The sequence below is a fragment of the Balaenoptera ricei genome, chromosome 9 (genome assembly GCF_028023285.1).
Source record: "Balaenoptera ricei isolate mBalRic1 chromosome 9, mBalRic1.hap2, whole genome shotgun sequence".
NCBI classification, from domain to species: Eukaryota; Metazoa; Chordata; class Mammalia; order Artiodactyla; family Balaenopteridae; genus Balaenoptera; species Balaenoptera ricei.
In genome coordinates, this window is record NC_082647.1 from 15,351,990 (window position 1) to 15,379,816 (window position 27,827).

The 27,827-nt window shown below is 39.7% G+C and overlaps 1 protein-coding gene across 11 annotated transcripts in view; it reads left to right on the top strand.

The window, feature by feature from the left end:
• Positions 1-27,827, top strand: part of SVOPL (SVOP like) — a 74,261-nt gene that overhangs the window by 34,855 nt on the left and 11,579 nt on the right. For 9 of the 11 annotated variants that reach the window (XM_059933273.1, XM_059933274.1, XM_059933268.1 and 6 more), the window contains 4 exons: positions 3,199-3,404; positions 4,078-4,189; positions 4,905-4,986; positions 6,912-7,001. In XM_059933273.1, coding sequence (XP_059789256.1) covers positions 3,199-3,404; positions 4,078-4,189; positions 4,905-4,986; positions 6,912-7,001 — 490 coding nt within the window. Of the gene's footprint in view, positions 1-3,198; positions 3,405-4,077; positions 4,190-4,904; positions 4,987-6,911; positions 7,002-8,743; positions 9,036-27,827 lie in introns of those variants that run through there. The other 2 variants (XM_059933277.1, XM_059933278.1) reach the window with 2 other exon arrangements.

A 27,827-nucleotide genomic window follows, 5' to 3' on the forward strand; every position in this document is an offset into this window, starting at 1 on the left:
CCCTGTGGGTGCAGTGGTTAAGAATCTGCCTGCCAATGCAGGGGACATGGGTCTTCTCCCTGGTCTGGGAAGATCCCACATGCTAAGGAGCAACTAAGCCCGTGTGCCACAACTACTGAGCCTACATGCTACAACTCCTGAAGCCTGCACACCTAGAGCCCGTGTTCTGCAACGAAGAGTAGCCCCCACTCGCTGCAACTAGGGAAAGCCCGCATGCAGCAAAGAAGACCCAACGCAGCCAAAAATAAATTTAAAAAAAGAAAAAGTTTGAAAAGATAACTTTAAAAAAAAATAAAAAATGAAATTAAAAAGACTGACCATGTTGGGAAGGATGTAAAGTAACTGGAATTTTCCTGCACTCCTGATTGGCATTCAAATTAGTACAACCACTTTGGAAAACTGTTTAGAGGTTTCTATTAATAAGTTGGAAGTATGCATAGCCTATGGCTCAGCAATTCTACTCCTAGATTTATACCCAACAGAAATGCATAGTAAAATAAAATAGCATTATATTATTTGTAACAGCTCCAACTACAACCAACCCACATGCCCATCAACAGGTATAATGGATAGATTCTGTTATATTCATAAAATAGTATACTACACAGTAATGAAAATGAGAAAACTGGTACTCTGCGCTCAACATGGCTGAATCTTACAAATGTAATAATGAGCAAAGAAAGTCAGACACACAGAATACATATTATGTGGTTCCATTTATATAAAGATTCAAAACAGTGGAAACTAATCTATAGTGTTTAAATTCAGGAAAGTGGTTGTCTAGCTGCCTTTCCCAGATATAATCACTAAAAATAGGTGGGTGTCTCCTCTTGAGACTCTTTAATTTTTAAAATACTCTTAATATTTGGGGAATTCCCCAGTGAACTAGTGGTTAGGACTTGGTGCTGGCACTGCTGTGGCCTGGGTTCAATCCCTGGTTGGGGAACTGAGATCCCGCAAGCTGCGTGGTATGGCCAAAAAAAAAATACACTTAATATTTGGAAATTAAACAAAAAAAATATTAAAGCTACCTTAATAACAAGGAGAAATATTGTGATTATTGTCTTCTTCTTAAATATTTCATTATGAGAATTTTTAAATGCCCATGAAAGTAGGGAGGATACCATGATGAACCCTGATGTATTCATTGCCCAGATCTGACAGTCACTGATATCTACCCATATTTACTTCAGCTGTTTTTTTCTGTTCTGAAGTATTTTCAAGCAGGCCCTAGACTTCATGCCACTTCATCCCCAGATACTTCATTTAGAGTCTCAACTACTTGAGGACATTTTCTTAGATAATTCCAATCCTAAACTCACACCAACGAGATTAACAATCATCACTTTAATATCATCCACTATGCAGATCATATGTGATTTTCCTTGATTGTCCGCATCTGTCTTTTACAGGTGGCTTTTACAACCATTTCTGTAAAAATGAGAGAGGCATGAGGGGGGCTTCTGGGAGGCTGATATTCTTTTTCTTTTTCTTTTCTTTGGCCAAGCAGCTTGTGGGATCTTAGTTCCCTGACCCGGGATCGAACCCGGGCCCTCGGTATTGAAAGCACAGGGTCTCAACCACTGGACTGCCAGCGAATTCCCCTGATATTCTTTTTCTTGACTTCGATATAGGAACTTTTCTGTATGTTATGTTTATATCTCAATGAAAATATCTATTAAAGAATAGACAGAAAAAAAGATAGTAAGAAAACATCAAGCAAAAGCAAAAACCTTCCATAGCTTCATGGCGTCCGAAAGACAGAATTGAAAAGATGATGCCCAAGAGTTCCAACACCTGGGGATTCAATCAAACACTAATTTGGATGTAGATGTGAAGGGACTGTACATGTAATTAAGGTTACGAGCCTTAAAATAGGGAGAGTATCCTGAATTAGGCAGGTGGGCTCAATATTATCACTTGAGTCTTTAAAAGTAGAGAAATGTCTCCAGCTGGAATCAGATGCAGCAGAAGAGAAAGCGTGAGGTGAGGCAGAAGGAGAGCTTCAGTGCATGAGAAGGACGCGACCTGCTGTTGCTGGCTTCACAGACAGAGAATGAAGGAAGCCTGCAGAAGCTGAAAACCACTGGTCAACAGCCAGCAAGGAAACGGACACGAGTTCTACACCCCCGTGCAACTGGATTCTGCCAACCATCTGGGTGGGCTTGGAGATGGATTCTTCCCCAGAAAGTGGAGCAGCCCTACCTGCACCTTCATTTCTGCCACGTGAGACTCCGAGCAGAGAAGTCAGCCAGAGCTGCTGAACTGCTGACCTCCAGAACTGTGAGATACTCACTGTGCTAAAGCACTAGGTTTGTGCTAACTTGTTGCAGCAGCTGCAGAAAACAAACTGTTGCGGGGTCTAAGCTCCTACTGCTTGCCACATGGCAGGCCAATAAGAGACAGTGTGTTGGGGCGAGTAATAGCGACTTTATTCAGAAAGCCAACAGGCGGAGAAGATGGTGGACTAAACTCTTAAAGAACCATCTTAACTTGGAAGAGAATTCAGGCTGCTTTTATGCTAAGGGAGAAGGGGAAGCGGGAGGGTTCAAGATTAAAGGGTAAAGGTGAGTTGAAGACTTCCTGGAGCCACCTGGCCTTCAAGGGAAGCATAACATTTCTTTGTTCTGCTTGCTCACAAGGCTGCATCACGAGGCTCCTGCAAAACTTCAAGTCGTTAGCAGTTATTTTTACTTTACCACACTTATCTCTGCTTATTTGCTAGCTGAAAACGAACTTATCTACAAGTAGTAGCCATAACTAACCTGGGACCACCTGGGATGGGAACTTTCTTCAGGGAACTTAATGAGCTGTTTGGGCACAAGCAACATTTCTCTAATATTTAACTCTTTATGGTCAAGGCTACAGTACGTAAGCTGTAGAATGAGGGAGATAGTTTCAACGCAGTGTTAGTTCTGTTCTGCCTCTTACAAAACTTCTTCCTGGCCTGAGGGGTCCTCCCCCATCTAGTTCCATCCTGCTTTTTCTTGCAAATTCATTTCCCACCATGCAGCCTCCGCTAAAGGCCACCCCCTAGTATCCCCTTGAAACGTGTCCCCACTTTCCACTCCCCTCCCCTCCCTACACCGTGCCTTCAACCTGAGAAGCTCTCCCCACGTCTCCCCACCTCTCACGGTGCTACCCCTCCTTCAGGCCTGGTGACAGCCTTTCCTAATGTCCATCTTTTCTTGTTTCCAGGCTGGGCATCTATTTCGCCTACTATGGGGTCATCCTGGCCAGTGCGGAGCTGCTGGAGCGGGACCTGGTCTGTGGCTCACGGTTAGAGCTGGAGGTAGTGGTGACCGTAGGGGTCTCGGAGGAGAGCCAGAGCCCCTGCCACTGCCAGGTGTTTGCCCCTTCTGACTACCAGACCATGATTATCAGCACCATTGGCGAAATTGCTCGTAAGTATCTCTCTGTATTGGGTGGCTCTCTGTTTTGGGTGGGGGACGTGCAACTCAGAGTCTCAGAGGAGAGAAGAGTGACCTGTCATACACTTGACTCCTGCCTGGTAGAAATGGACGAGTCCCCAAATCGTGCTGAGGTGTCTCCAGTGCGATCAGTGTGAGGAGAAGTCTGGAGGAGTGGAGCTTTGAATTAGTGCATCGTATCAATTCTAAGATGCATTCCCCTACATTGTAACATCTCTGAAACTGGGATGTGTCTCACAATGGCTTGTTAGATTTCAGTTGGAAGCACTGTTTCTGCTTTAATAGACATAAAATAATGGTACTTAAAAATCAATGGCACCTTGAATTTGAAAAACAGTATTAAACATTTAAAATATAGGTCTAGCAAGTTGGCAGTTTACAATAGACCTACATGCTGTAATAAGCATCCTGGGCATAAAATATCCTTCATATACTCCGGTGCTTCTCGTTCTCAGATCCCCGTGGGAAAAGCATATTGAAGGAGTCATGAAGTTGATGACAGTGTGACTGGGTCTTGGCTGGAATACGCATGATGTTTGGATTAAGTTGCTTCTTTCTGAAATGACAGGGAGGAATCCATGCCATTGTTAATAAGTGCCATTTGCTTTCAAGATTCTGAAAATTGTCTGTGTCATTTTTTTCCTAGTGAATCCTTTAAATATCCCGGGCATTAATTTCCTGGGAAGACAGCTGAGCCTTTCTATTACCATGGGATGTACAGCTTTATTCTTCCTTCTCCTTAATATTTGCACTTCAAGGTATTTGCTGTCTGGTTGCTTTAATGCAATCTAGTTTTGTGCAGTGGTTTTAAAATGAGATCTCCTGACCCATGGCCTTCAGTGGAGGTTAGGGGCAAGTCCCTTTCACCAAGAGAGTAGAGTACAGGCTGCTTGTTTGACTAGAACGATCAAACAAGCCCCTGGTACCTGCCCTTGCCCCTCCCACTCCCCTCTTCCTCCTGAGCCAGGTCCATCTTCAGCACCCACAGGACGTGGGTACCAGCGTGGGAGTATTCCGTTCGCGTAGCAAGATATTTAGGATCTTTATGCAAAGCTTCCTGGAGAATGGAGACTCCGGTTGTTTACCAAATGATCGGCACGTTGTCAAGATAGTGATGTAGACAGCATACCTGTGGTGGGAGATTTCATTGCACTCTGAATTTGTGACCCTAGAGTGGGCCTCGTTTATAATATATATGACTTATTCTGCAAACTGTACCATTTTCCAAGGGTGGTGGCAGAGGTGTGCTCACCTTGGGGGGCTGGGCTGGAACGGCACACTTCGGGGGAACAGGATTGAAGGATTGAGTCAGGCTTTTGCTTTAGGACCCCACAGTCAGGCCAGCTGAGGGGCAACACCTCCCTCGGGACCCGGTCTGCAGGGATGTGTGTTGGCATCTGTCACGTACTGGGGTCGGGGCCCCGGAAGGCCCTCTGTGTTGCCTTTGGTAACGTCTCGCTTCTGGTTCCCTAGTGCCGGCCTCATCGGCTTCCTCTTCATGCTGAGGGCTTTGGTGGCGTCCAACTTCAACACCATCTATATTTACACCGCTGAGGTTAGTTTTGGGGAAGGGGTTGGTTACATCAAGGTGTGCGAGGTGAGCTACTTAGAGCAGGTGTTTGTCTATAGACCATGCATCCCTGGCTTCTGTTGACTTTTGATGATTTTCTAAAAACATCCTATTAAAATGACACCAGAAGGTTTATTTGATGTGGCCTTTCTCCTGCCCCATGGGGTCTAGTGAAAGCCAGTCTCTGAGAAGAAAGATAAGACCGTCTCCCTTTCTCACTAAACTGCATCCATGTAAAAAGCAACTCTTGCCCTCATACTGTGCTTCCTGAAGAAATAGGGATAGGCCCGGTACCTGCATGTTGCTGATAAAATGTAAAACACCCTATTTCTCCCTTTTTAAAATTAGAATGTATTTTTCACCTTTATTCTTTTGAAAGATCATATCCCACTATGTCTGTTGTTTGTTGTAGGTAGCTTAAATTCGAATATAATAGTAATTTATTCTTAATTTATTGAATTACTATATCTACTTAATACATCTACTTCTGAGGAGCTTCTCAGAAACCACCACTTTAAAGAGCAAATGCTCCTAGAAATAAGCAATATCTGAGTAGGAAACTTAGTAGTTTAACTGGTTTTGCCTTTCGTTGAGCCAGAGAAAGTGGTGCTATAGGGACTGCTAAAGCTGCATTCATTTTCATCTTGGGAAAGGTAGAAGTCTATTTAGAATACAGATGACATATCAAAACCACAGAGAAAAAAATTCTTTTCCCCTCACATAGATAAAAATAGGAAATTATGACACATTTGACATATATGTAGTATTTCATTTAGTTCCATTAACAATCTTCTAAAATTATTGTGAATTTGTGAACTTAAAAGTCTATGTGTATTGTGATGTGCCTCTAAAATTATATTTGGAATATTCAATTTAACATATTTTGAGATGTGTTCATTTAAAGGGTCGTTCCTAAGTATTTTTTCCCTGATACTTATTGCTTAAAAAAAAAAGATGTGTACCTGAAGTTGCTTGTCTTCTATTATTTCATCTCCTAGAATTGTCAAAAATGAACAAAAAAAATTGATATTAGAGCAAAGATCATCTGTATGTATCTGAATCCATTGTTTTCAATAGCCAGCAGCCTCATTTTCTAGAAAAAACCTCTGTGAAAAGGCACTCCACCCCCAGACATTCTTATAAATATAGCAGTGCCCCCCGGGGCAGGAAAGCATCTTGTGTTTTGCATTTGGCAGATGGTGGGTAACATGATGCGGCCAAGTAAAGAGGCCACGTGCTTTGCTTTAGTGAATTGATGAAAACTGATCAGTATTTATAGCGTTAAGAGAAAAATTTCTAAAATTAAAAGAAGCATTCTTTCATATATTCTCCTTAAAATCTTCTTTATTAAATACTATTTGCTTATTTATTAAGAACTCTGAATCAGTGAAGTACAGATTAATGAGATTTTACTATAAATGCAAGAAAGTTGCAGCAAGAAAGTAGACTGCTCATAAGATCTTGCAACACAAACATGGTGAATGGTGTAGCATGTATGTGGCACTCTCGTCGATTCTTTTCACTGTATCTGTATTAAAGGTTTGGTTGGGTTGTTATTATTTGGGGAGTATTTTCTTTCCATTCAGTAGAACCACCTTTATACGTTTATAGCTCTAAAGTGGAAATCTTCTGTCTGATTGCAAGTACCTTTCTAAAATTACGTTTGGAATATTAAACACATATTTTGGAATTTGCTCACTTAAAGGATAATTTCTAAGTGTTTATTTTCTGATATTGTTAAAATTCAAAGTTGTATACCTGAGAAAATGAACATCTTCTATATCCTATATATCCATATAGAATATTTGGCCTTTTGTATATACCAAAGCCTGACCTGTGGAGGGAAGGGCAGAGGACTTGGGAAAGAGGGGTTTAAGCTAAATGATGCTTTCTACGCTCCTCTACTCCAGGTCTACCCCACAACGATGCGCGCTTTGGGGATGGGGACCAGTGGATCCCTGTGTCGCATTGGTGCGATGGTGGCGCCATTTATATCCCAGGTACAGCCCAGGGGTCTCTGTAGGGAGGATATGTCTAAGGGAGGTGGGGAAAGAGGGACCTGGCTCCCTTCAGGTTAAGGGTTTAACCAAGGATTTGTTTACTTGAGTTTCCTTGAGGTGTTGTTTTCCCATTGTCTGGTTAATTTGGCTGGGAAAAGAGGCTGAATTAATGCTTCCAGGCTTCCAGTCAATAGCATGTATTGCATTGCACGCAGGGTTTAGATTTTGCTGGACATTGTTGGGGGAGGATGCAAAAGACATGGATGACACAAGGAGCTGGAGCAGCTGAACGACAATGAGCTCCAACCCTGACACTGTCAAGGGTGCAATTGAAAACCAGAGCACAGAAGTGCAGGGAGGCTGAACCAGGGTGCAAGGATGTGGCCCTGGGCAGGTCAAGTCCAGCATGTGGACAAACCAGGCACAGGCTGGGAGAAAATCCAGGGGTGATCTGGACCGTTGGATGGGCCCTGTTTCAGGAGAGAAACAGAGGCAGATATGGTGACCCACATGGCCATGGTTCCTCAGAGGGCCAAACAGCTTGCCCCTCTGCCCTGATCATTCTCGTTTGGCCACGAGAAATGGAAATCCACCTGAGCTGGCTGCAGCCAAAGACAAGAGTGAGGCTGGGCCCTGGGTGGGCCTGATGCAGGCAGTGAGGGCTGTCAGGGACCCAGGCTCTGTCCCCCTCACATCTATCTGGGGCCCAGGGTCACTGAGCTTTCAGGCTGTACCCCCTCAAGACCAGGGTGCTATACTTGTCCACGGACGTGGCCGCCCCGCAAATCCCAAACATCTATCCTTAGATCCAGGCACCAGAAGACACCAAAGTACTCTCTGCATCCCAGAAGGATGCTCTCTCTGGCATCTCACTGCCCAGGCCTGGTCAGTTGTTCATAGTTGAGCTAAATCAATTGCGGCCAAGAGTCAGGCTTATGGATGAATGCAACCGGGGAGGGGCAGTTTTCAGAGAAAGGGGGTTGACATGGGCTAAGCAGACTGTAATGTGTATTTCTTATAATTTAATGGGATTTTGCTACCACCCTTATTAAAACTATTTTGGGACTATTTTGCTTACTTAGTTAAAAATGAGGGCAGTTCTGGTCTTGCGGTTTTGCTTTTCACAGTTCTTTTGCGCTTATTATTTCACCATGTTCAGAAAAGAACATAATGGTGAAAGGCAGCAGGAAAATATTGATCCTATTTCTGGATGATCTGACCGAGGTAGAGTTTATTTTCCAAGCTTTAATTGGGAATAGAGTCTCTTGGTTCTCAACCACTTGGAACATTTTCTCTGGGTATTTGTGGGCATTTATCTTTGAGGCCACCCTGCTTTTGGCGACTTTGTGGACCAGGAAATATCTCAGCTAGGACCAGGTCTCCTGGGGCACAGGGCTTTGTCCTGCTTAGCGTCCTGCTGGGGGAGTTCTCAACTCTTCACAGTGAAGTCACCCAACTTTCTATGCCCCCCTCATCTGTAAAATGAAGATAAACAATAGCACCCACTACATAGGTTTCCTCTCAGTATTAAATGAGATTAATACATACAAAGCACTGAGCCCAACATTTGACACATAGTAAGCCCTCAATAAGTGTTAGCTAATAACCATAACGATGATCAATAGCATCAAGGCCAAATGCTAAATATTCAAATAAGAGTATTTCTGTTACTGAGAAATATTTAAGTCCAGTTGAGTTATTTCAATCACTATGCAATTGAAATGTTTTGCATTCCTCACCAGGTTTAGGATGGGAAGTTCGAATCTGGGAAGCTTTGTGTTTGCTCGTAGAATATTTGCCTGGGTTTGGAGTGGGGCTTGGTGACACTCTCATGAGCTCATCCGTCAGTGTACCCTTGGACGCGGCTCTCAAGCTTCAGTGCATATCAGAGTTACTAGGGTAACTTGATACCATGAAGATTCCTGGACTTCACCCAGAGGTTCTGATTCTGTGTATGGGACCATCACCTACAGTTCTAGCAGGAATCCAGAGTGAATCTGATGCTGTTGGTCTGGCGACCAATGAGAGGTGTGGCCATCAGTAAGGAAATTGACTTTACTTTCACTTAATTCTTCTTCTTCCTCCTCTTCCTTCCCTTCCCACTCCCCTTCCCTTTCTCCTCCGCTTTCTTTTGTCTTTCATTTAGGAACTTATTTTGGTGACTCATTCGACAAGTTGTTTTCAGGGTAATTCTCTACAAATTCTACAGACTGCCTCTTTCACAGTTTGGCAGTTAGAATGCCAAAAAGGACTCCATAAGCTACAATCTGTATTTGATAGGGTAGAAGCAAGAATTTATAAGGGAATTCCACACTTCCACTGCAGGGGGCGCGGGTTTGATCCCTGGTCGGGGAACTAAGATCCTGCATGCCGCGAGGCATGGCCAAAAAAAAAAGAGAAGAATTTATCCCAGTTCAACATTCAACCAGCATTTATTGCGCGCTTACTCTGTGCCTGGCATTGTTCTCTTTCTTTACAGCAGTAAATAAGCCAGACCAGGGTCCAGGGGTGTGCTGGAACTGGCCTGCACTGGCTTGTGAAAGCTGATTGTTAAATTTTCAGGAAATTACTTTGCAAACTAGTTGATGTCACGTTGTAGCTTGAAATTAGCACGGTGGTGGTTTTTATCCCATGGCCACAGGCAAATGCTACCATCAGGACAGTTTCTGGAAAGCCTGTTAAACATTTCGCAGCACACCACCACAAGATTCCTGCTCTCAAGAGGCTGACTTTCAAGTTGGGTACTTTACAAATATGCACAAAATTAAGATGATTCAAGTTAATTATTTGCGTATCTTAATTATTTGCATATCGGTAAAGCACTCAACTTGAAAGTATGTTGGGAGGCGATGATAATGAGTGAAAGGGATGACAGGCCTTCCCCCCACCCCCTCTTTTGGCTCAAAATTCCTTTACTGAAAGATAAATTGAATTAAAATCCATACATTCCATGAGGGACAGGCCTTTTTAAAAGACAAGGCTTCATATAGCCAATATTTTAGACTAACTATAAATGGAGAGTAGCCTTTGAAAATTGTGAATCACTGTATCGTACACCTGCATGTAATTTATGTAATAAAGTACATCAACTGTACTTCAATTTAAAAATATTATAGAAAGAGGCAGGGCCTCTCTGGGTAGGTGACTTTGGAGTTGAGACCTGAAGTATAAGAAGCTGACAACCTGTAAAGGGTAACAGCATTTCAGGTGGGATGACATCTGGTCCAAAGTCCTGGGGATGGGACGAGCTTGGTGTGTTCTCGGAATAGCAAATAGCTCTGATGAGCAAAGGGCAGAGAAGTACAGGGAGAGAGTGTGACTTGTAGGCATACTTCAGATTTTTTTTCTTAGGAGGAGGGGGAAGTAATTGAAGGGTGTTAAGCAGTGTCATGATCAGTTTTGCAATTTACAAAGAGCACTCTGGTTGCTGAAGAGTGAATTGGCAGGGGATTGGGAGAGGGCAAGGGAGGAACAAGCTTATCATAAGACTCTAATTTCACATCGCCATGTACTCAAGTGAAAAGGGAGATTTCAGAATTCTGGAAAACCATTTCTCTTATAGAGGGAAATACTACATAAAAAATTTTAATTTCTGCCCAGGAAAAAAAAAAATACTGGACAAGGATGAAAGACAAACCTTTAATTTTCAAGGGTTTCAAAAAACCCTAATTGAATTGTCACAGCTGAACAATGATTTTGTTGTCCTGTTGAATTCCTGACCTTCCCCAGAAGCACGGAAACAATGAATCAACGCATAAGATGATACACAGAACTTCACCAGTTACTGGGAATAAAAAATCTATCCATTTCATAGTTTCATTAGTGATTTCTGGTAAGCAGTAAACTTACTGAGAAACTATGTTGTCCAAGATAAAGTCAGACACTAGTTAAAGTGGTAGGGACAGATTTTGATTAGTAATTATTGCAGTAGGGAAAAAGAGTCCAGTGTGAAGTGAATTCAACTTTGTTTTGTATGGAGGTGACTGGGCTTTTTAAAGGGAGAAGAGGGAATAGGACAAGGAAGGTCTCAATAGAGAAAGGGAAGTGAAAATAGGCAAAAAGTGGTAAGAGGGGTTGGTCCATGTGAAACCCAGACAGGAGCCCTATCTCCAGGTATCGATCAGAACAAACAGTAAATTTTTTGGAAACCTTGAGTATGTTCAGGTAGGTACTTTTACGAGAGCTAGGGTCATCCGAGGGGTGTGGATTTGAGCTGTTAGAAACTGTTAGTCTTTGTTCAAATCTTTATATACCAAGATTGAGGCCTAGGTGAGAAGCAGCTTAGAAAAGCCTGGCTAGGGTTTGGTCAAGGAGAAAGTTTTTGTCAATGTCAAGTGTGGTTCATAAATACATTTGTGTTTATTGTATTTTCAGTGATTTAAGAGATTTCCAAAGGCAATTTGACCACGTGATTTTTTCTTCTTTCGCGCTGAAAACACAAAAATTAAAAACTAGAAATAAAATTTTACTACCCTAATATTTTACTGGAGATAACTGGATATAAATATTTTAATGAAGCCCTTGCAATATATCTAAGCATATGTACATATAAATATGCATATACATTTTACTCAAATATGGTCATAGTTATATACTTTTTATTTTTTTAATAGATTTAAAATACTTTATTGGAATTCAATTGTTAGCATGATATTTATGGTAACATTATTCATAGGGTGATTCTTTCCACCTTAATGAGATCTATTTTTATTTTAATTAATTAATTTTTAAATTTTACTGAAGTATAGTTGATTTACAATGTTGTGTTAGTTTCAGGTGTACAGCAAAGTGATTCAGTTATACATATACATATACTCATTCTTTTCCAGATTCTTTTCCCATATACATATACTCATTCTTTTCCAGATTCTTTTCCCATATAGGGTTGTTATTGAATACGGAGTAGATTTCCCTGTGCTATACAGTAGGTTCTTATTGGTTATCTATTTTATATATAGTAGTGTGTTTATGTTAATCCCAAGCTCCTAATTTATCCCTTCCCCATTTCCCCTTTGGTAACCATAAGTTTGTTTTCAAAATCTGAGTCTGTTTTGTAAATAAGTTCATTTGTATCATTTTTAAAAATTAGATTCCATATATGAGTAATATCATATGATATTTGTCATTCTCTGTCTGAATTACTTCACTTAGTATGATAATCGCTAGGTCCATCCATGTTGCTGCATATGGCATTATTTCGTTCTTTTTTATGGTTGAGTAATATTCCATTGTATATATGTACCACATCTTTATCCATTTCTCTGCCGGTGAACATTAAGGTTGCTTTTATGTCTTGGCTATTGTAAAAAGTGCTGCAATGAACATTGGGGTGCAAGTATCTTTTCTTTTCTAAAAAAATTAATTAATTAATTGATTTTTGGCTGAGTTGTGTCTTTGTTGCTGCGCACGGGCTTTCTCTAGTTGCGGCGAGTGGGGGCTACTCTTTGTTGTGGTGCGCGGGCTTCTCATTGCAGTGGCTTCTCTTGTGGTGGAGCGTGAGCTCTAGGTGCACAGGCTCAGTAGTAGTGGCGCGCGGGCTTAGTTGCTCTGTGGCATGTGGGATCTTCCTGGACCAGGGCTCAAACCCGTGTCCCCTGCATTGGCCGGCAGATTCTTAACCACTGTGCCACCAGAGAAGCCCCAGGGGTGCATGTATCTTTTCGAATTATGGTTTTCTCTGGATACATGCCCAGGAGTGGGATTGCTGGATCATATGGTAGTTCTATTTTTCGTTTTTAACGAACCTCCATACTGTTCTCCATAGTGGTTATACCAATTTATTTATTTTTATTTTTTTAATTGAAGTATAGTTGATTCACAGTGTTGTGTTAATTACTGCTGTGCAGCAAAGTGACTCAGTTATACATATGTATACATTCTTTTCCATATTCTTTTCCATTATGGTTTATCACAGGATATTGAATATAGTTCCCTGTGCTATATAGTAGGAACTCATTGTTTATCCATTCTATATATACAAGTTTGCAGCTGCTAATCCCAAACTCCCAATCCATCCCTCTCCCACCCCCTCCCTCTAGGCAACCACCAGTCTGTTCTCTATGTCCCTGATTCTGTTTCTGTTTCATAGATAGGTTCATTTGTGTCATATTTTAGATTCCACATATAAGTGATATCATATGGTATTTGTCTTTCTCTCTCTGACTTACTTCACTTAGTATGATAATCTCTAGTTGCATCCATGTTGCTGCAAATGGCATCACTTCATTCTTTTTTATGGCTGAGTAGTATTCCGTTGTATATATGTACCACATCTTCTTTATCCATTCATCTGTTGATGGTCATTTAGGTTGTTTCCATGTCTTGCCTATTGTGAACAGTGCTGCTATGAACATAGGGGTGCATGTATCTTTTTGAATTATAGTTTTGCCTTGATATATGCCTGGGAGTGGGATTGCTAGATTATATGGTAATTCTATTTTTAGTTTATTGAGGAACCTCCATACTGTTTTCCACAGTGGCTGCACCAATTTACATTCCCACCAACAGTGCAGGAGTGTTCCCTTTTTCTCCACACCTCCTCGAGCATTTATTGTTTGTATACTTTTTGATGATGGCCATTCTGACCGGTATGAGGTGATGCCTCATTGTAGTTTTGATTTGCATTTCTCTAATAATTAGTGATGTTGAGCATCTTTTCATGTGCTTTTTGGCCATCTGGCTGTCTTCTTTGGAGAAATTTCTATTTAAATCTTCTGCCTGGGACTTCCCTGGCGGTCCAGTGGTTAGGACTCTGCACTTCCAGTGCAGGGGGCATGGGTTTGATCCCTGGTTGGGGAACTAAGATCCTGTGTGCAGCGCAGTGTGGCACCTCCACCCCCACTAGATCTGCTGCCCATTTTTTGATTGGGTTGTTTGTTTTCTTGACATAGAGCTGCATGAGCTGTTTGTATATTTTGGAGATTAATCCCTTGTTGGTTGCTTTGTTTGCACATTATTTTCTCCCATTCTGTGGGTTGTCTTTTTGTTTATGGTTTCCTTTGCTGCACAAAAGCTTTTAAGTTTAATTAGGTCCTGTTTGTTTATTTTTGTTTTTATTTCATTACTCTAGGAGGTGGATCAAAAAAGTTATTGCTGCGATTTATGTCAAAGAGTGTTCTGCCTATGTTTTCATCTAAGAGTTTTATAGTGTCCGCCCTTATATTTAGGTCTTTGATCCATTTTGAGTCTATTTTTGCATATGGTGTTAGAGAATGTTCTTTTTTTTTCTTTTTAAAATTATTTATTTATTTTTAGCATCTTTATTGGAGTATAATTGCTTTACAATGGTGTGTTAGTTTCTGCTTTATAACAAAGTGAATCAGCTATACATATATATATATATATATATCCCCATATCTCTTCCCTCTTGCATCTCCTACCTTCCCACCCTCCTTTTTAAATTTTTAAAACTTTAAAATTTTTGGCTGCATTGGGTCTTCGTTGCCATGTGAGCTTTCTCTAGTTGTGGCAAAGGGGAGCTACTCTTCGTTGCTGAGCAAAGGCCCTAGGCACATGGGCTTCAGTAGTTGTGGCTTGAAGGCTCTAGACTCAGGCTCAGTAGTTGTGTTGCACGGGCTTAGTTGCTCCGCGGCATGTGGGATCTTCCCAGACCAGGGCTCGAACCCATAACCCCTGCATTGGCAGGCAGATTCTTAACCACTGCGCCACCAGGGAAGTCCCATTCGAGAATGTTCTAATTTCATTCTTTTACATGTAGCTGTCCAGTTTTCCCAGCACCACTTATTGAAGAGACTGTCTTTTCTCCATTGTATATTCTTGCCTCCTTGGTCATAGATTAATTGAACATAGGTGCATGGGTTTATTTCTGGGCTTTCTATCCTGTTCCATTGATTTATATTTCTGTTTTTTTGCCAGTACCATACTTTTTTGATGACTGTCGCTTTGTAGTATAGTCTGAAGTCAGGGAGCCTGATTCCTCCAGCTCTGTTTTTCTTTCTCAAGATTGCTTTGGCTATTCGGGATCTTTTGTGTTTCCATACAAATTTACAATTTCTTTGTTCTTGTTCTGTGAAAAATGCCATTGGTAATTTGATAGGGATTGCATTGAATCTGTAGATTGCCTTAGGTAGTATAACCATTTGACAATATTAATTTTTCCAACCCAAGAACATGGTATATCTTTCTATCTGTTTGTGTTATCTTTGATTTCTTTCATCAGAGTCCTATAGTTTTCAGAGTACAGGTGTTTTGCCTCCTTAGGTAGGTTTATTCCTAGCTATTTTATTATTTTTGATGCAGTGGTAAATGGGATTATTTCCTTAATTTCTCTTTCTGCTCTTTCATTGTTAGTGTATACAAATGCAAGAGATTTCTGTGTATTAAATTTGTATCCTGCAACTTTACCAAATTCATTTATGAGCTCTAGTAGTTTTCTGGTAGCATCTTTAGGATTTTCTATATATAGTATCATGTCATCTGCAAACAATGATAGTTTTACTTCTTTTCCAATTTGGATTCCTTTTATTTCTTTTTTATTCTCTGATTGCTGGGGCTAGGACTTCCAAAACTATGTTGAATAAAAGTGGTAAGAGTGGACATCCTTGTCTTGTTCCAGATCTTAGAGGGAATGATTTCAGTTTTTCACTGTTGAGAATGATGTTAGCTGTGGGTTTGTCATATATGGCCTTTAGTATGTTGAGGTAAGTTCCCTTTATACTCACTTTCTGGAGAGTTTTTTTTATTATAAATGGGTGTTGAATTTTGTCAGAAGCTTTTTCTGCATCTATTGAGATGATCATAGTTTTTATTCTTCAGTTTGTTAATGTGGTATATCACACTGATTGATTTGTGGATATTGAAGAATGCTTGCATCCCTGGGATAAATTCCTCTTGATCATGGTGTATGATGCTTTTAATGTATTTTTGGATTTAGTTTGCTAGTATTTTGTTGAGTATCTTTGTGTCTGTGTTCATCAGTGATGCTGGCATGTAATTTTCTTTTTTGTAGTATCTTTGTCTGGTTTTGGTATCAGGGTGATGGTGACCTCATAGAATGAGTTTAGGAGTGTTGCTCCCTTTGGAATTTTTGGAAGAGTTTCAGAAGGATAGGTGTTAACTCTTCTCTAAATGTTTGATAGAATTCACTTGTGAAGCCATCTGGTCCTGGACTTTTGTTTGTTGGAAGTTTTTAAATCACAGTTTCAATTTCAGTACTTGTGATTGATCTGTTCATATTTTCTATTTCTTCCTGGTTCAGTCTTGGAAGGTTCTACATTTCTAGGAATTTATCCATTTCTTCTAGGTTGTCCATTTTATTTGCATATAGTTGCTTGTAGTAGTCTCTTATGATCCTTTGTATTTCTGTGGTGTCAGTTGTAACTTCTCCTTTTTCATTTCTAATTTTATTGATTTGAGTTCTCTCCCTGTCTTTCTTGATGAGTCTGGCTAAAAGTTTATCAATTTTGTTTATCTTTTCAAAGAACCAGCTTTTATTTTTTATTTATTTATTTTTAAAATTTTCTGTATATATTTAATCTCCAGTTTCGTTCAACTGCTACACAGTCTTTGTCACACATTTAACGGATATTTATTGAGTTTCTACTATGTACCAGACTCTGTGCTAGAAGAATTCAGACACATTGATTTGATTGATTGGATTTCAAAAAGCTTAGAGTACAGTGGGTATCCAAAGGTTTGATATACATAAAACTTCTTAATAAGGCACTATCATTCTACAATTTTTTCTCAGTTTCTAAATTTGGAGTCTTTTTAAAACTTGGGGAATGACCAAATTAACCAATAGCACTATGATGCTGAAAGCACTTACATTATAAAAAATATACATAATTATTCTGTAATTTATTATAAGGCAAATATGCAGGGCATTTGCTTAATTATTTTAATAGAGTACTTTGTCCACTTAGGGAGTTAAATTTAAAATATCATGATAAAATCATAATAATTATGACATTTAGGTAACCTCACCTAAACCTATAACTTCAAATAAAATCAGTGACTCCCAAATGTGTATTTTTGGCCAATGGCTTGTTTCTGAGTTTCAGAAACTTGAAACCAATGCCCTGCTATACATTTCTACCTAAGTATTCCTCAAGTACTTCAAGTTCAAAAGGTTCATATATAAACACAATATTTTCTCTTACAGAGCTGCTTTACCCTCAGTACGTTTTAGATTAGTTATTCAACCCAGTCCCAAGAGTTAACCTAATTCCCTGCTTCATTTTTTTTTTCACACACACACACTGTATTTTATTTTTACAAGAGATAAATAAACTGACACCAAGCATTGTAAATGGATGACCACAACAAAAGCAACAATGATTGCAATTACCAAACACGAAACACACTCATACTATGTCATAATATTGACATTCAGTCCAGTAATCCTCCACTGTAACAGCTCCTTTACTTTGCAGTGAAAATTGATTTGTATATTTTTTGCCTCTGAGTCCTTGTGGGATTTTTTTTTTTTATTCCAACAGAAAGTCACAAAAATTATAATCATCCTCATCAGTTCACTCAGTCCCATGTAATTAATTTTCTTATCTTGATCCTTTGTTAACACTTTTACGAATTCATCAGTTTTCCATTAGAGTTCTGAAAATGCTTATTCATTCAGTTCAGCAGTATAGTCAGTTACCAGAAACCTGTACTTGTCAGAGTCTTTTCCATGAGTTCCTTGAAGATGAAACCCTTTTATAGGAACATATTTGCAAAAGCATCAGAGTACACCCAGAACTGTCTGAAAATGACAAAAGACTTAAAAATGACCATGGTTAAAGATGTGATGAAAGTTCATAATAATGCAATTGACAAGGAAATTTAGTTATTTCTGAGATATACATCTTAAAGTAATAACTAGAATTATGACTTATAACATTATATCAGAACATATAAGATTTTTAGAAATTTCCTGTAATGTCTGAAACATTTATATTAACATATTTCCATACAAATAACCCAAAGAAAGTTTAGTATTAGTTGTGTTTTTTGTTTATTTGTTTTTCTATACTGCAGGTTCTTATTAGTCATCAATTTTATACACATCAGTGTATACATGTCAATCCCAATCGCCCAATTCAGCACACCACCATCCCCACCCCACCGCGGTTTTCCCCCCTTGGTGTCCATACGTTTGTTCTCTACATCTGTGTCTCAACTTCTGCCCTGCAAACCGGTTCATCTGTACCATTTTTCTAGGTTGCACATACATGTGTTAATATACGATATTTGTTTTTCTCTTTCTGACTTACTTCACTCTGAAGTAAAAGACTCTTTTACTTCAGTCTTTAGATCAGACTAAAGATCTTTCAGAGTAAAAGAAAAGACTCTTTTCTTCAGTCTTTAGATCCATCCACGTCTCAACAAATGACTCAATTTCATTCCTTTTTATGGCTGAGTAAGTAGTATTCCATTGTATATATGTACCACAACTTCTTTATCCATTCGTCTGTCGATGGGCATTTAGGTTGCTTCCATGACCTGGCTATTGTAAATAGTGCTGCAATGAACATTGGGGTGCATGTGTCTTTTTGAATTATGGTTTTCTCTGGGTATATGCCCAGTAGTGGGATTGCTGGATCATATGGTAATTCTATTTTTAGTTTTTTAAGGAACCTCCATACTGTTCTCCATGGTGGCTGTATCAGTTTACATTCCCACCAACAGTGCAAGAGGGTCCCCTTTTCTCCACACCCTTTCCAGCATTTGTTGTTTGTAGATTTTCTGATGATGCCCATTCTAACTGGTGTGAGGTGATACCTCATTGTAGTTTTGATTTGCGTTTCTCTAATAATTAGTGATGTTGAGCAGCTTTTCATGTGCTTCTTGGCCATCTGTATATCTTCTTTGGAGAAATGTCTATTTAGGTCTTCTGCCCATTTTTGGATTGGGTTGTTTGTTTTTTTGTTATTGAGCTGCATGAGCTGCTTGTAAATTTTGGAGATTAATCCTTTGTCAGTTGCTTCATTTGCAAATATTTTCTCCCATTCTGAGGGTTGTCTTTTCGTCTTGTTATTGTTTCCATGGCTGTGCAAAAGCTTTGAAGTTTCATTAGGTCCCATTTGTTTATTTTTGTTTTTATTTCCGTTACTCTAGGAGGTGGATCAAAAAAGATCTTGCTGTGATTTATGTCAAAGAGTGTTCTTCCTATGTTTTCCTCTAAGAGTTTTATAGTGTCTGGCCTTACATTTAGGTCTTTAATCCATTTTGAGTTTATTTTTGTGTATGGTGTTAAGGAGTGTTCTAATTTCATTCTTTTACATGTAGCTGTCCAGTTTTCCCAGCACCACTTATTGAAGAGACTGTCTTTTCTCCATTGTATATCTTTGCCTCCTTTGTCATAGATTAGTTGACCATAGGTGCATGGGTTTATCTCTGGGCTTTCTATCTTGTTCCATTGATCTGTTTCCGTTTTTGTGCCAGTACCATATTGTCTTGATTACTGTAGCTTTGTATACAAAGCTTTGTATACTATACAGTATAGTCTGAAGTCAGGGAGTCTGATTCTTCCAGCTCCGTTTTTTTCCTTCAAGACTGCTTTGGCTATTCGGGGTCTTTTGTGTCTCCATACAAATTTTAAGATGATTTGTTCCAGTTCCGTAAAAAATGCCATTGGTAATTTGATAGGGATTGCATTGAATCTGTAGATTGCTTTGGGTAGTATAGTCATTTTCACAATATTAATTCTTCCAATGCAAGAACATGGTATATCTCTCCATCTGTTGGTATCATCTTTAATTTCTTTCATCAGTGTCTTATAGTTTTCTGCATACAGGTCTTTTGTCTCCCTAGGTAGCTTTATTCCTAGGTATTTTATTTTTTTGTTGTTGCAATGGTAAATGGGAGTGTTTCCTTAATTTCTCTTTCAGATTTTTCATCATTAGTGTATAGGAATGCAAGAAATTTCTGTGCATTAATTTTGTATCTTGCAACTTTACCAAATTCATTGATTAGCTCTAGTAGTTTTCTGGCGGCATTTTTATGATTCTCTATGTATAGTATCATGTCATCTGCAAAAAGTGACAGTTTTACTTCTTCTTTTCCAATTTGTATTCCTTTTATTTCTTTTTCTTCTCTGATGGCCATGGCTAGGACTTCCAAAACTATGTTGAATAATAGTGGTGAGAGTGGACATCCTTGTCTCGTTCCTGATCTTAGAGGAAATGCTTTCAAGTTTTTCACTGTTGAGAATGATGTTTGCTGTGGGTTTGTCGTATATGGCCTTTATTATGTTGAGGAAGGTTCCCTCTATGCCCACTTTCTGGAGGGTTTTTATCATAAATGGGTGTTGAATTTTGTCAAAAGCTTTTTCTGCATCTATTGAGATGATCATGTGGTTTTTCTTCTTCAATTTGTTAATATGGTGTATCACATTGATTGATTTGCGTATATTGAAGAATCCTTGCATCCCTGGGATAAATCACACTTGATCATGGCGTATGATCCTTTTAATGTGCTGTTGGATTCTGTTTGCTAGTATTTTGTTGAGGATTTTTGCATCGATATTCATCAGTGATATTGGTCTGTAATTTTCTTTTTTTGTAGTATCTTTGTCTGGTTTTGGTATCAGGGTGATGGTGGCATCATAGAGTGAGTTTGGGAGTGTTCCTTCCTCTGCAATTTTTTGGAAGAGTTTGAGAAGGATGGGTGTTAGCTCTTCTCTAAATGTTTGATAGAATTCACCTGTGAAGCCATCTGGTCCTGGACTTTTGTTTGTTGGAAGATTTTTAATCACAGTTTCAATTTCATTACTTGTGATTGGTCTGTTCATATTTTCTGTTTCTTCCTGATTCAGTCTTGGAATGTTAAACCTTTCTAAGAATTTGTCCATTTCTTCCAGGTTGCCCATTTTATTGGCATAGTGTTGCTTGTAGTAGTCTCTTAGGATGCTTTGTATTTCTGTGGTGTCTGTTGTAACTTCTCCTTTTTCATTTCGAATTTTATTGATTTGAGTCCTCTCCCTCTTTTTCTTGATGAGTCTGGCTAATGGTTTATCAGTTTTGTTTATCTTCTCAAAGAACCAGCTTTTAGTTTTATTGATCTTTTCTACATCTCTATTTCATTTATTTCTGATCTGATCTTTATGATTTCTTTCCTTTTACTAACTTTGGGTTTTCTTTGTTCTTCTTTCTCTGGTTGTTTTAGGTGTAAGCTTAGGTTTTTTATTTGAGCTTTTTCTTGTTTCCTAAGGTAAGATTACATTGCTATAAACTTCCCTCTTAGAACTGCTTTTGCTGTGTCCCATAGGTTTTAGATCATTGTGTTTTCATTGTCGTTTGGCTCTAGGTATTTTTTGATTTCCTCTTTGATTTCTTCAGTGATCCATTGGTTGTTTAGTAACGTATTGTTTAGCCTCCACGTGTTTGTGTTTTTTACAGTTCTTTTTTTTCCTGTAATTGATTTCTTATCTCATAGCACTGGGGTCAGAAAAGATGCTTGCTGTGATTTCAATTTTCTTAAATTTACTGAGGCTTGATTTTGTGTCCCAAGATGTGATCTATCCTGAAGAATGTTCCATGTGCACTTGAGAAGAAAGTGTATTCTGCTGTTTTTGGATGGAATCTTCTATAAATATCAATTAAGTGCATCTAGTCTAATGTGTCATTTAAGGTCTGTGTTTCCTTATTGATTTTCAGTCTGGATGATCTATCCATTGATGTAAGTGAGGTGTTAAAGTCCCCCACTATTATTGTATTACTGTTGATTTCTCCTTTTCTGGCTGTTAGCATTTGCCGACCCCTGCCTTCTCAGCAGATCCTCCAAGACCCGCAGGTAGGTCCAGCCCAGGATCCTATGGAGTTACTGCTTTGTGTTGGGTCCCAGTGTATTTGAACCCTTGTGAGTGCCCTCCAAGCGTGGAGTCTCTGTTTGCCCCAGTCCTGTGAAGCTCCTGTACTCAAGCCCCACTGGCCTTCAAAGCCAACTGCTCTGGGGGCGTTCCTCCTCCCAGTGCCAGACCCTCAGGCTGGGGAGACTGATGTGGGGCTCAGAACTCTCTTGTGGGAAAATCTTTGTGATATAATTATTTTCCAGTTTGTGAGTTGCCCACCCAGTGGGTATGGGATTTGATTATGTCATGAAAGCACTCCTCCTATGGTCTTGTTGTGGATTTTTTTTGTCTTTGAATGTACAATATCTTTTGTTGGTGGGTTCCAGTCTTTTATGTTGATTGTTGTTCAGTAGTTCGTTGTGATTTTGGTGTTTTCAGGAGAGGAGGTAAGCTCAAGTCCTTCTACTCCGCCATCTTGTCCAGAATCAAGGGGCTGCTTTTAGTTTGGATGCTTGCTGCCTCTTTCATCAGTGTGTGCTGGCCGTTATCCACTTGATATGGGGTGTGCAGGTGTGGTGGCCCTTGTGCAGTCCTAGGATGGTGGGGGCAGCACTTGGCGCCTGCTTGAAGGTCTCCTAGTGGCAGCTGTGGCCAGTGCACTCCTGGGACAGCAGGGGCAGGGCTTGGCACCTGCTTGTGGATCTCCTAGGGGTGGCTGTGGTCCGTACACTCCTGGGATGGGAGGGCAGTGCATGGCACCTGCTCACATGTCTCATAGTGGCAGCTGCGGGCAGTGCACTTCTGGGACAGCAGGGGCAGGGCTTGGTGTCTGCTTGTGGGTTTCCTAGGGGTAGCTGCAGTCTGCACACTCCTGGGACGGGAGGGCAGTCCTTGGCACCTGCTCATGGGTCTTGTAGCGGTGGCGGTGACTAATGTCCTGCTCCTGTTGGCAGTGTCCTATTGCCTGAGAATGCTCATAGGGAAAGAAGCTCTTATGGTGGTCCTGCCCCTCTCCTTGTGCACCCCCCAATAATGGCATCTTGCCTCTCTGGTGTGCCCAGGCGTCTTCTATGTACACTCTCAGTTGCCACAGTCCAGCCTCTTCAGACTGTCTCTGCACAGCCAACCCCAGTCCTACCCCTGGGTCTGGCCTCTGAAGCCTGAGCTTCAGCACCCAGCCCCCACCTGCAGCAACAGATGAGTGTCTCAGCCTGAGGGGTGCAAGGTGGCAGTGCTGACCTTCTGTGCAAGTTACTTTCTGTTTTGCCTTCCACAAACCGGTTTCTGTGCACTCCTCCAAGGCTCTGAAGCTCCCCCTCCATCCAGGCTGATCTCCCTCACCACTGAGGGGGCTTCCCAGGGTGTAGGAACCTTTCCTTCTTCACAGCTCCTTCCCTGGGGTGCAGGCCCCATCCCAACTCCTTTCTTTTTCTTTTTCCTTTTGTCCTACCTGGTTACATGGAGGTTTCCTTGCCCTTTCGGGCAAGAAGTCTGAGGTCTTCTGCCGGTGTTCTGTGTTAATCCTTCTACTTGTAGATCAATTTTTAATGTTTTTGTGGAAGAAGGTGAGCTCCATGTCCTACTCCTCCACCATCTTGATCCCATCTCCATATACTTTTTAAATTGAGATATAACTGACATAATGTTACATTAATTTCAGGTGTACAGCATAGTGATTCCATATATGTATATATTACAAAATGATCACAATAAGTCTAACATCCATCACCATACATAAACATTTTTCTTTTCTTGTAATGAGAACTTTTAAGATTTATTCTCTTAGCAACTTTCAAGTATATAATACAGTATTAACTATAGTCCCAATGCTGTACCATACATCCCCAGGACTTATTTATTTTACAACTGGAGGATGTGTACCTTTTGATCCCCTTCACCCATTTCACCCCCACCCCTGCTGCTGGCAACCACCAATCTGTTCTCTGTACCTGTGACAGTGTTTGTTTGTTTTAGATTCCACATAAGTGAGATGATACAGTACTTGTCTTTCTCTATCTGGCTTATTTCACAGAGCATAATGCCCTTAAGGTCCATCCATGCTGTTGTAAGTGCCAGGATTTCCTTCTTTTTTGATGGCTGAATAATATTCCACTGTATATATATACATACCACATTTACTTTATCCATTCATCCACTGATGGACACTTAGCTTGTTTCCATGTTTTGGCTGTTGCAAATAATGCTGCAATGAACATGGGAGTGCAGATATCTCTTCAAGTTAGTATTTTTGGTTCTTTCAGATAATTACCCAGAACTGGAATAGCTGGATCATATGGTAGTTCTATTTTTAATTTTTTGAGGAACTGCCATACTGTTTCCCATATTGGCTGCACCAATTTATATTCCCACCATTGGTGAATGTGGGGTCTTAAAGTTCAAAAGTGTTCCCTTTTCTCCACATCCTTACCAGCTCTTGTGATCACTTGCCTTTTTGATAATAGCTATTCTAACAGGTGTGAGGTGATATCTCACTGTGGTTTTAATTTTCATTTCCCTGATGATTAGTGATATTGAGTAGATTTTCACATACCTGTTGGCCATCTGTATGTCATCTTTGGAAAATTGTCTCTTCATATCCTCTGCCCATTTTTACATTGAATTGTTTTCTTGTTATTGAGTTGTATGAGTTTTTTTATATTTTGGATATTATTCATTCATTCATTGGTGAATGTGGGGTATTAAAGTCCCCTACTATTACTGTATTGACATCTATTTCTCCCTTTAGATCTGTTAATATTTGCTTTGTATATTTAGGTGCTCCTGTATGGGGTGCATAAGTATTTACAAATGTTATATATTCTTGTTGGATTGACCCTTTTATTATTATGTAATGACCTTCTTTGTCACTTAAAGTCTATTTTGTCTGATAAAAGTATAGCTACCCTAGCTTTCTTTTTGGTTTCCATTTGCATGGAGTATCTTTTTTCATCCTTTCACTTTCAGTCTGTGTGCGTCCTTACATCTGAAGTGAATCTCTTGTAGGCAACATATAGATGGGTCTCGTTATTTTTTGAAAAATCCATTGTCATTCTGTCTTTTGATTGGAGAATTTAGTCCTTTTACATTTAAAGTAAGTATTGATAGGTATATACTTATTGCCATTTCTCTGTTTTCTGTCTTTGTTCCTTGGTTCATTTCTTTTTGTCTTGCTCTCCCTTTGTGATTTGACAATTTTCTGTCATGCTATGCTTGGATTCCTTTCTCTTTCTCTTTTGTGTATCTACTCTAGGTTTTTGCTTTGTGGCTACAATGAGACTTACATAAGGCATTTTAGAGATACAACAGTTGATTTGATAGCAGCTCCAGTTCAAATGCTTTCTAAAGCTCTACATTTTTACTCTCCACCCACACTTTGTTTTTGATATCACAATTCACATATTTTTATCTTGTGTATCCATTAACACATTATTGTAGTTATAGTTATTTTTACTACTTTGGGAGTGGGCAGAGGGAGAGCAGGAAGATGGCACCAGCCAGTCTTCTGGTCTCTGGAGAGGATTATAGTTGGTCCCTAGATGTGTGTTTAATTAGAAGCCTGCCACCCAGGTTGCAGCTATGAAGATAAGCTTACAGGCCTCTTTCCCAGAAAGAAGGTGTTTCAGTCTGCTGGCTCTCTGCTGCTGTACCCTGGGGTGTAGGTAGTTAAGAACTCTTTCTCTGTTACAGTCTTGTGGGACCCATAAACATAAACCCTGCTGGCCACCAGAGCCAGGCGATCAAGGGGTGTTCCCTGGGCAGTAGCCACAAAAATGGGGACACCATACATGTACACAAGCTCCTTTTTGGGAGATACCAGAGATTTGGAGCAAGGCAGAGGGACAGCATAAAGATGGCACCTGCCAGCCTTCATCTTTGCAGAGTATTTCAGTAGAGGCCTGCCCCACAAGGTGATGGTTTAAAATAAGCAAGTAAGCCTCTTTCACAGAAAGACTGGATGTGTTTCAGTGGGCTGACTCTGCACTGGGCCCTAGGTGGGTAGCCAGGTGAGTCCCTGGGAGCCGTCTAAGGACAATGCTCGGTTTGCTGTAGCCTTGTCTTCTTGTTGTGGCTGCAAACCTTCTTGGCTTTCAAAACTAGATGTTTTGCGGGTTCATCTCTCAGGTGCAGGTCTTAAAAGTTGTGGTGCTAGATGTGGGGTTTGAACCCGTCACTCCTCATGGAGAAGCTCAAGGTTGTGAGTTCTCCTCTTTCTGTGGGTCACTGAACTGGGGGTGAGTTCATGGTAAGATTGTGTCTCAGCCTCTTCCACCCATTTTGATGTGGGGTTTTATTCTTTGCCCGATGTGTAGGAGTCACTCAGCTAGTTTTGGGGTTTCTTTCAGAGGATATTATTTTGTATGTAGCTGTAGATTCAGTGTGTCTGTGAGAGGAGGTGGGTTCATCTTGAACCCAAACCTTCATGGACTTTTTATAGCCTGCTTTTGGCATGCGACAATATGTTACAGACATTTTTCATGTTGATAAAAATAAAAGTCAAGCCCTTTTTCATGCTGAAAAATGTCATATGTATACTCCAAAAATTACTTTCAAGAACTTTGTCAGTTCTGTATTGTTAAATGTCTAGACTATTTGATATTTGTCTATTATAAACAACAGTTATAAGCACCCTTGTGCTTACATTTTTATCCAACTATGCAATTATCTCTTTAGGATAATTCCTAGAAATTGGATTGGTAGGTCACGGGGTCTGCCGATTTTCCATTTTGATACACTGCGCTAAAATTCTCTTTGGGAAGGTTGTACCAATGTGGTAGGCCTCGCTGCTTCACATACTGGCCAACTAGTTTTGTTTGTCTTTTTCATCTTTGCCAATCTTACTGGCAATAAATGATATCTCTTTGATATTGTAATTCACGTTTCTTTGATTAGGAATGAAACTGAATGTTCTTTTCATATTTTAACTGGCTATCTTTTTTAGCTTGTTCACTCAGGTCCTTGTCCATTTTTCAATTCAGTCTTTAATACATTGATTTGTGAGAGTCCTTCATATATATAAAGGATTTTAATCATTTTCCTGACATAGTGCAAATGTTCCTCCCATCTTTTTGTTTGTCTTTCCTTCTTGTTTATGGTCCTCTTTCTCTGTACGGAAACTTAGAGTTCATAGACACTCAAATTTATCAATATTCTGGGTTCTATGATTAGAATTCTGAGAATACACATCTCTTTTCTTCCGGTCCTTCTCTGGCCTTGTCTTTTTTGGGGGGAAAAGGTGTGCAAACTTTTTATTGAAATATGACATACATATACAAGTGGCCAAATCATAAGTGTACAACTTAATCAATTTTCTCAAAGTGAAATGTATCCCAAAGTCTGACCCAGAAATCCCTGATGTGCCCTCTTTCAGGCCATCATAGTAGCAAAGTGTGAGGTTTAATGCAGGAAACAGCTTTATGATTTCCTATATGGCAGGCCAGTTGTCCTTACACTATTTATTTATTTAACTATTTATTTCATTTATTTACCTATATTTTTACTCATGGATTAGAAATGTCTGCTTTATATTCCCACAGTCACTTGGTCTATTTCTAGCCTTGCTATTTTAGTCCATTGATCTGTGTGGTTTCGTCATTGTCATATTCTTTTCATTAGTCAGATGGGGTTTATAGTACATTTTCAAAACTGGTTGTGTAAGCTCCACCTCATTGCTATTCTTTCTCAGATAAGATTTAGAATCATTTGTTTGCAATGTGCCTCCCTTGTCTGCCCAAATCCTATTAAGATGTTAATTGTTAAGTCATTAAATGTATCCGTTAATTTAGGAAAAATTGACTATTTTTCTTAGTGTTGTTGAAGAACAAGGTTCTTCTCTCCATTTGTTCAATGTTTCTTCTGTGTTCCTTGCTGGGATTTTATTGTTTACTTCAAATAGATCCTGCACATCTTGTTAAGTTTATTCTTAGGCATTTTAAGGCTTTTCATTGTTATTGCAAATAGATGATTTTCTTTCATTATAACTTCTAGTCTAACATTCTAACTAGTTATTTGTATTTAGAGAGGCTATTAAGTTTTTTGTCTATTGATTTTCAAACCGCCAGCTTACTGAACTCATTCTG